This window comes from Dendrobium catenatum, unplaced genomic scaffold, assembly GCF_001605985.2.
Source record: "Dendrobium catenatum unplaced genomic scaffold, ASM160598v2 fragScaff_scaffold_133, whole genome shotgun sequence".
NCBI lineage: Eukaryota > Viridiplantae > Streptophyta > Magnoliopsida > Asparagales > Orchidaceae > Dendrobium > Dendrobium catenatum.
The window spans coordinates 3,352,917-3,363,168 of NW_021318595.1; the positions used below are offsets into that span (position 1 = coordinate 3,352,917).

Below are 10,252 nucleotides of genomic sequence, written 5' to 3' on the forward strand. Positions count from 1 at the left end.
CGGCGCCTTCCTCTCCTTCCCTACGGATCTACGGCACCGTCGCCCTCGGAGTGGTTTCATCACTTGTGTGGTTGTTCTTCTCCCAACAAACCTAGAAGTAGGTGAATGAGCGTAGCCTCAAGGTGAGACAATCGCTTTGTTAACCGCCGGATTCTAGTTGTTTTTTTTTTATTTGCTTTACTATTTATTACCGTCGTTATTTTCTAGAACTTGCTAATTTAGGTGTAAACTCTTGCCTAAGCGTAGTTGAATCCTAAGATCTTTGAGAATGCTTCAATTGTGAACAACATTAAGATTGCAATTTCATTATTTAAACAAGATTTTATTAATCTTCTAAATCCAATTCCTGGTTTCACATCAGAATAGTCATTAATCTCATCGAAATAAATAAATTATTCTACGAATGTGTTTTGTTTATATCGTGAAACAATAAAGAATGCGCATGTATAGAATAGTGTTTACCATTGCATGTGTGGTTATGCAAATCAAATTTATAATAACTCAGATTTAAACATAAATAAAAAAAATTAAAAATTAAAAGAATGCATGTACAACTTACTCTTAGAATATGATCATTAAAAAAACATGTAGTAATTAGTTGGTCATGCATTTTTATCTTTGACCTCCAAAATTGAAATATTTATATATAGATATAGGTATATGCATGGTTGTAGATTCAAGCAATCCTTCCAATGGAAGGAGTAATTTTGGCGTATAAGAGAAAAAATTTAGAAAAATATTAAGCCACTCCAATTAGGGGAGTCAACAAATAAACCGACATGACAACCTACAACTTAAATTGAATTTGAAAATTTGGATTTGGGTTGACCCAATTATTTTTCTAGGCAGGCTCAGGTCTAAATTATAGTCTCCGATTATTATTCAGATAGCTTTGGATTGACCCGAAAAACATAAAAATCAACACATAATTGACTTGTTTATTATCTAGGTTTAGTTTCGTCCATTCGTGTTAGGCAAAGATGAGTCAAGTTAATTGGGTTAAATGACCATATTAAGATTAATTGGTCATGCTAATTTTAAAAATTGCATGATCCATGTAACAAATGGGCTAAATAAAGAGCCAAGTATTTTGACCCATATAATAAGTGAGTTAGGTTTGGGTCAAGCAAATTTGTATTTGGTCAACTTACGGTCATACCCGAACCCAACACATCAAATTGAATCGACACCCCCAACTCCAACAGTTAAAGCTCAATTGCATCATTACTTAGAGCAAGCCAAATAATATGGTTCATAATGCTAGCCACATATTATATTATAATATATCTTTTCCTACTTTTAAGGAATATTCTTATCTCATAAAAATTCCACTATAACTAATTTATTTTCTTAGGAAAAATATGTTCCACATATTATATTATAATATATCTTTTCCTACTTTTAAGGAATATTCTTATCTCATAAAAATTCCACTATAACTAACTTATTTATTTTCTTAGGAAAAATATGTAGGCATATTAAGCAATATTGGGAAAAGATCATATTGGGAGCATGTCTTATTAGGGTAATATATTTTTATAAACAAATAATCATGAATATTATCATAATTATTTGTTCCCTTTACATTCCTCTTGCTTGCCTATATATAAGTAATTATATTTAGTCAACAGTAGATTCCCTAAAATCTTTACTCTCAAATGATATTAGAGCACAACTAAGTCTTGGTCATTATTCAACATTCCCCACCCCTATCTCTTACTAGAGTTAATATGTTAATAATCATATAAATATTATCACATATGATTAATTTTATTAATATTTATGATAGGAATCTATAATATTTATTACTATATCATATCCTCATTATTGATGATTTTTTTTGTTATTTTTTTATTTCTCTTTTCTTTATATAAGCATATTTGTACTATAACCAAATAAATCAAATAAATATATAATATTTTATGATTTCTGATTTCTTACAGGTCATCAGAGCTAGTTCTCAAGTTTTCTATCATGCCGCATGAGATTATCTTCGCTCTTGAGAACATTCTTTCGAGAGCCTGCTGATCGCTACTCTCTTGCTCGTGTTTGTCTTCATCTTGTCTGAAAACTAGTTAATCATCACTTTCTCTAGCTCGCTAGCTTATAATTGTCTTCCAAGTGTCATTTCTAACCCTTCATATAACAGTGATTCAATCATTCTCATGTCCTATAGATCTCACATAGCGTCATGGATCTTGTACAAGACATCACTAATCCATCTCATAGACCTCGTCTCTCTCAGGCTTCCTGATCTCCATTTAGTGTAGCTTCTTGATTAAATTTATTATATTATCATATTAATTTTATCACATGTGATTAATATTTCTGATGATAATCTATAATATTTTCATCTCAATTATTTTAATTTCTCTTCAATTTTGTATTTTTCTCTGCATGATGTCACGACTTCTGCACCTCCTATTGAGAAGAAACCCTTCTCTACCATTGGTACCATCATCAAATTATATAATACCAAGAATCTACTTGGTTTAGGGCACTTTATTTTCTTGTCATATCTCACAAATAACTCTATAATCTTATTGCATCTTCTCTAGAAACTAGAAAGCATTGATATCATCAAGTTTTTTAAATGAAAAACATCCGATTTTTTGTTCTTACTTAGTTACTCATTAGTCTACAACCATTTATCATTTCCACTAACATATTTCAACATTCAGATGAGATGATATGAAAATTTCTTCATTTTGCATTGCTTTAAAGGAGTTATATTTATGTAACATCCAGTGCGACAAATAGGATGAGTTACACCAATATCACCTCTTTAGGACTGATTAGATTGGTTGGCAGAAGAAAAATAGAGAATTTATAGTTCCGAATTTATCTCTAGTCAACTCTTTTCACTATAAGGTATACACCCACAATTCAAAGCCGACTCTAGGGTGCATAATATTGTGACTTCTTTCTTCTAGGTTTTTTGTCTAATTGAGCTCTCCACCTCTTAATATCAAGCCCATTACAAATCAACTTTGGTACTTACCTCAAGAGGTACCAAGGCCAATCATGGATTAAGTGGCATAAATAATGGTGACTATAGACAAAAATACTCTTCCCCCTTGACCTTATTTTAGTTGCACTAATCATCTTCTTGAATATTGTTAGGAGAAATTCAAATATCCTTTGATTGCGCAACATGCATCCATATTAGGCCCGTCTTTATTGTTATTCATGGTGCATCCTCTTCCTATTCAATTATTATTTCCCAAGAAAACTATGATCATCTATTTCCAAAATCACAAACATGTCTTTGCCTCTCATTCGTCTAATTCCATTACATTTATTTTTATTAGCACATCCACTATTTTGAGTTACATGCCTCTTCTCATATCATAAGTAATCAATACACCACAAGAAAATATGAAAATATATGGAAGAAATAATGATAGAATTTTTTACAAGTATATTTGACAGATTTGATGAAAAATCAGCTGGCTATGAAAGCCATCAACAATAGAACTCTAGTGAACAACCCATCAGCAAAAAATTAATTTTTGGTGGATAATATATTAATTACGAATTATTTGTAATATAAATGTTAATTATTTAATATTTTGAAAATTTCATCAATATTAATCTTTTGTAGGATTAGTACATGTAGTTAACGGATATACAAAGTCAAAACTCTGTAGGGGAGGGAGGTTCAAGTCAATCATTACAACATTTAAATTATGGACTATAGACACATGTAGTTGAAGAATTAAAAAAAAAAAGAGTTTATGAATTAAGCTTGGTATATCTTATGATGTCCAATTCTTATATACCCCCTATCCTAGTTATGAACGAGATAAATTGCAAGAAATGAAGTGGTGCCAGGTAGCTGCTATTATTGAGAATCTACAATCTCACATAAATGTGGAGACATAAGCATGTATTGATGCAGCAATTCAACAAGTGAGTCAACAATATACTGCTATAAAAGAGGATGAAGATGAATAGAACGAATGAGAAAGGAAGTGAGACTAAAGGGGTAATGATTAAGGAGAGGAGTGAATGAGAGTAGAGAGAGAAAGAGGGTGAATGAGAGGAAAAAGGGGGAAGAGGGCAAAAAAAAAGGAGAGGGAGGAGGAAAATGGCTAAGAGAGCAAAAAATAAATAATATTTTATAATAACTCTAATATTATGATATGTTTTAATTATATTTTATCTTTCATGTTTAATGAATTGTGATTAATTAAATGCATTGATGCAGGTTTTAAATATTATATTCATAGTCTTCATGATTGAGTCTTGACTCACAAAAGAGTTATTCTTTCTGATTTTTTCTAAAGAAAACAAGTTTATAATACCCACAATAATTTTTAAAAACTCTATTTTTCCTACAATAGCTCTACAGCTAATTCTACAAATATTTGCAACTATCCCAAACCAACCCTAGTTTCTCCTCTTGTACATGCTCTCTCAATTTCATGACTAATATATATATATATATGATCAATACAAATGTGTTGCATATGGTTTTAAAATTTATCAGAAAAATATACTTATATTTTTTAAAAAATAACCTTAATATCTATTTTTCTTAAAATGAAAACAGCTGAAACTGAACACAAAATTATCACTGAAATTACAAATCATCCACAGATAACAAAATTTCGATGACAAGACTGAAACTGAATTGATATCAAGCTTTAAAACACTGTTGCCACCTACCATTACAAAATTTGTTTTCACCTTACTATGTAACAAAATAAAGTTAGAAAAAATTTAAGTTATGCAAATTATTTCAGTCAAACAAATCATATTCAAATTAGTTAATTCAACACACAAATTGTACCAAGCTTAAGAAACTTGAAGTTAATATCACTTAAATCTAATCCATGAATGAACAATTATTCCTAAAAGAATCTCTGGAATCAACTCACATCTTTAACATCTTCTTCAGTGCAGAAACCTGACGGTAGCATCGTGGCTGCAATGAATACGGCGACCTCAATTTTGTCCCCAAAATTGTGCAGGGAGTGACTCAAACTCAGCCCCCCAGCGCTGTGTCCCACCAAAATCACCTACGCGGAAGATGAAAAATTCAAAAAATCCTCATTATATAGTTCAGACTATACAATATCACCAATTCTTTTTGTCTTGTACCTTATTTCCTTCCGAAAATGTAGACATGAAATCGACGAGTGGCTTGTTATAGTCGTCAAAAGAGAGGATGGAGGAGGGATGAGCGAGGTCGATTCCAGAGGCGGCGAGGTCAACGCAGGTGACTTTGTGGCCGGCGACTTCGAGAAGGTGTCGAAGCTTGAACCAGCACCAGGCTCCATGGCCGGCGCCATGTACGAGAACAAAGTGCTTTGGTTGAATATTAGGAAGAGGGCTGATAACTCCACCTGCAGTTTCCTCCATTGCGCGCCCTCTTCTCCTAGACGAAAACCTTATCAACCGTTTGTTGGGCCTCTTATTTTAAGGATAAAACCCAATTTTCGTGTAAGGTAAATTTAGGCTTTTTTGGCATAATTTTATTACTATTTTTTAAAGTAATTTTTAATAAAAAAATTTAAATTTTTATAATAAAAAATATTTTAAAAAAATAATAAAAAGCCGTCCCAGAAGAAAACTTAATCGTAAAATAGCATTTTGTCTCAACTTAATCATCGATTATAAAAAAAATAATACAAAATAATTCCTTTTATTATAATTGTTATATTAAATTGATCCCAATTTAATCTCTTCATTTTACAAAATTTATCCCACTTTAGAGCCGGTAGAATAGAGAGACTAAGGCTTCTTTTGGGACTACTTTTTTACTGCTTCTTGAAGCAGCTTTTTAGTACAAAATTTTTGTATAAAAAGCTGCTTCAAGAAGCAATAAAAAGTTGTCCCGAACAAAATATAAAAAGCTGCTTTTTAGACAACCTTTTAGTTGATTTCTAAAGCAACTTTATAGTACAAAAATTTCTACTAAAAAACAGCTTTAGAAAAAATTAAAAAAGTCAACCCAAACAAAATATAAATTAGAGTGATGTTGTAATCTAAGGCTTAGTTTGGGAGGGCTTTCTTATTGCTTTGAAAAGTTATTTTTTAGTATAAAAATCTTTTGAAAGAATGTAAAAAAAAAAAACAATTTAAAGCTATCTGAAATGAAGCCTAAGACTAAAATGATCATATACAAATAGTCATAAAACTATTTTGAAATTTAATACATATTGCAAATTTAGATTTACTAGGAAAAAAAAATTGGTCTATAGCAATCTGTTTATTTTATTAATCCAACCATCATCTAATTGTCCTTATTGCTTTATCTGTATTGTTCTCCCTTATCAGCCAAAAAGAGATAAGATTGTATAATTCTTCAATCCAAAAAATTTGACTTAAAAATATTTTAAATAGAATTTCATTCAAAAATATAATTAAAAAAAAGTATACAAAATTATCAATAAGATGCAAGATATTTTTATATATATTTTAGAAGATAATACTGGAAAATAAAATAAAATATTTTTGTGAAACAGAAAACTTTAGATATGTCGATCAAAATTGGAGATGGTCTTATCTATATCATTCTCTGCTAAGGCAAATTATTACATCCGGTCACCGGACGCGTAGAATAGGTTCCGACATCCAATAAAAACATGCCACGTCACTAAAAAGAACATAAAATAACCTGCATAAAAGGTTAGAAACCGGAGGTAGAAGAAGATGAACAGTAATTCATGATGCAAAAAGCTGTCTTCCATTACACTCTGAGTTGGCTTTTATAAGCCAATGAATAATCATGGTAAGCCGTTAGGATCAGAGTAGTGGACCCGTACGGTGGACAGAGCAGAAAAAACAGAGAAAAAGCTGAGAGCGGTAGTGGCCTTAGCCACATGTAATTTCTTTTTCTTTATTATCTTTACATGCCCCCGCAAATTGAGCCTCTAGAGTGCTGATGCTCAATTTGTTGCGCAGAGTAATGAACCTTGTGACCGGTAATGGCTTGGTTAGAATGTCGGCGAGCTGTTCGTCGGAGGAGACATGAGATACAGTCACGGTTTGTTGTTGGATGTGATCACGTATGAAATGATGATCAATTTCAATGTGCTTCGTCCGAGCATGAAAGACTGGGTTGTGAGCGAGGGCTAGTGCCGAAAGGTTGTCGCAAAGCATTGTGATGGGAGAGGTGAGAGCGATGTGAAAATCAGAGAGAAGACGACGCAACCAGATCACATTGGAGAGTGCTGAGGACAATACTCTGTATTCTGCCTCGGTGGAGGACTTAGCCACAGTCGTTTGTTTCTTTACACTCCACGAGACGAGGTTGGGACCGAGGAATGTGCAGAAGCCGTATATGGATTTCCTGTCGGTCGTATTAGCTGCCCAGTCGGCGTCACAGTAAGTTGTGAGTTCAAGTGAACCGGAGGAAATCGGTAATCCCAAGTGTTGAGTCCCCTTGATGTATCATATCAGTCGTTTGAGCTTGAGAAAATCGGTGATCGTCGGATTGTGCATTGATTGACAGATCACGTTAGCTGCAAAGGAAAGATCGGGACGAGTGATCGTAAGATAGTGTAAAGAACCTGCAAGTTGTCTGTAGAGCTTGGGATTATCATATGGTTAAAGATTGGAATCGGCTGAGTGCCCTGCCACGATGATTGGAGTGCTAGCTGACTTGCAGTCTTGAAGCCCCGAGGCAAGTAATATATCCCTTGCATAATGAGATTGGTGGAGGAAGGCACCGTTCTTGGTATAGGCTATCTGAATTCCAAGAAAGAGATTTGCTCGGCCCATTTGTCTTAGATCGAATGTGTCATTCAGGTCTTTTAGTAGAGCATTGATGGTGGGCTGGTGATTACCCGTCAACAGCAAATCATCAACATATATGATTATGTATAACTGTATAATGCCTTGGCTGTAAACAAGCATGGAGGGATCTGCCCGGCTGAAATTGAATCCGAATTGAACAAGAAAACCTCTCAATTTGTGAAACCACTGGCGGGGTGCCTGTTTAAGACCATAGAGAGCCTTATGAAGTTTGCAGACGTGGTTGGGTCTAGCCGGGTCAGTGAAACCAGGTGGTTGCTGCATGTATACGTCTTCCTTGAGGTCTCCATGAAGAAAGGCGTTGTTTACATCAAACTGAAGTAAAGGCCAGCTTCTTTGAAGAGCAATAATCAGTAGAATTCTGATTGTGGGCATTTTGGCCACAGGACTGAATGTGTCCTTGTAGTTGATGTCGTATTGCTGCGTGTAGCCTTGAGCCACCAGCCTAGCTTTGTGTCGATCAAGTGTGCCGTCTGGTTTGAGCTTAGTTTTGTAGGTCCATCGGTAGCCAAGAACGGGAGCTTTGGGTGGTGGTGATGTAAGAGTCCAAGTGTTTTGTTTGTTGAGAGCCTCAATTTCCGCGGACATAGCATCTTGCCAGTGGGAGTGAATGGAGGCAGCTTTATAGGTTGATGGGGTGGAGGAGACGTTTTCAACAGCAAGTAAATCAAAGACTTTCTTGGGTTTGGAGTGGCCTGTCTTAGATCTGGTTTCCATGTGATGTACAGTGATAGGTTGTTCGATGGTGTAGGACTGGGAGGTGTTTGGGAGGATTGGAGTTTCAGGAAGGGATAAAGAGGGCTGTGACGGGATAGGATCAGAAACGGATGGAGTAGTTTGTGTTGTAGTTAAGGTGGATGTAGGCAAAAGAAGGGGTGGTGGAATGTAAGTGTAGGTTGGTTTAGAGGAAGTTGGGTTGGGTGGAGAGGAAATGAATTGTTGCTCTAGGAATTTGACATGTCTGGATATGTAAAGTTTATTGGTAGGTAGATGAAAGCATCGGTAGCCTTTGTGATTAGGAGAATATCCGAGGAAGATGCACTGGGGTGATCGGGGAGCGAGTTTATGTGGAGTGTAAGGTTGAAGCCACGGGAAACAGATACAGCCGAAGGATTTAAGGTGATCGTAGGTTGGAGATCGGCTGTGGAGAAGAGTGTAGGGAATTTTGGAATTGAGAGCAGACGTTGGAAGACGATTGATAATATAATTTGAAGTTTGAAGAACTTCTGCCCAGAAGCGGAAGGGAAGATTAGCGGCATGAAGAAGGGTACGGGTGGTTTCGATTAAGTGTCTGTGTTTTCGTTCCGAGACCCCATTTTGCTGAGGGGTATGGGGACAACTGAATTGATGTGTAATGCCGTGAGTGACGAGAAGGTCTTTAAAGGCGATGCTGGTGTATTCACCTCCAGCATCCGATCTAAAGTTTTTGATGTTGGTGTTGAATTGATTTTTAACCATTTTTATAAAGTGTAGAAATTTTGTTATGGTTTCATTCTTAGTATTCATTAAGTAGAGCCAGCTAAACCGAGTTGCATCATCTATGAAGATGACATAATACCTGAAACCATTTACAGAGGTGACCGGAGAAGGACCCCAAACATCCGAGTGTATTAAAGTGAAAGGAGTAGTTACATGATAAGCGTTACTAGGAAACTTAAGACGATGGCTTTTCGCCATGTTACAAGAATTACATTCAAAGTTAAAAGAGCAATGCTGAAGAGCAGAGATAGTTTTGGAGAGAACTGCCATCGCGCGGGGGTGAGCGTGACCCAGACGAGTGTGCCAGAGAAGAGCAGAACTCGGAGTGGTGTGAAGAGCAGAACTAGTTGTGGTGATGGATGTTTGGAGAGGATAGATGCCGTTGTGATTAAGGCCATGATGGAGAGTTGTGTTGTCCCGAAGATCCTTAATGACGTAGCCGTCGGGATCAAATGAGACAGAACAATGATTGTCAGTTACGAGTTGAGAGATTGAGAGAAGGTTGTGTGAGAGAGAAGGAACATGAAGAAGGTTAGAGAGTTTGAGCTTACGGTTGGTATCGGGTAGAGGAAGGAGACCAGATCCGCTGTTCTGAATAGGCAGAGACGATCCGCTTGCTGTTGATATGGTGTCTCCTCCGTGGTAGGATGAGGGCTGCTGAACGTTGAGGATGTCGGGTGTAAGATGGGTGGACGCCCCGGAATCCAGAATCCAATCAGCAGTGTTGGTGGGCTGGGATTGAGCCATATATGCTCGAGAGTTGTTAGCCGAGGACTCTGTGTAATTCGTATTGTATCTGTGCCAGCAGGATAAAGCAGAGTGCCCTGTTTTCCCGCATATCTGGCAGGAGGGGCGGGAGGTGGTACGATTCATGGAAGGAGGTGTTCTTGGATTTGAGTTTATTGGACTTGGATTTCCTCCGCGGCCTCGGTTGGATCTGGATGAAGAGCTTCTACCTCTTTCACGAGAGGAATACATTGCTTGGATGTTACCAGTGGATGTTAGCTCT

At 36.0% G+C, this 10,252-nt stretch overlaps 1 protein-coding gene across 1 annotated transcript in view; it reads right to left on the bottom strand.

Annotated features, from left to right (window-relative positions):
* Positions 1–5,428, bottom strand: part of LOC110114615 (methylesterase 17) — a 7,091-nt gene extending 1,663 nt beyond the window's left edge. The window contains exons 1-2 of the mRNA XM_020847545.2: positions 5,107–5,428; positions 4,884–5,024 (exon numbers count right to left, since the gene is read on the bottom strand). Coding sequence (XP_020703204.1) covers positions 4,884–5,024; positions 5,107–5,367 — 402 coding nt within the window. The 5' untranslated portion in view covers positions 5,368–5,428. The remainder of the gene's footprint in view (positions 1–4,883; positions 5,025–5,106) is intronic.
* Positions 5,429–10,252: the final 4,824 nt, after the last annotated feature.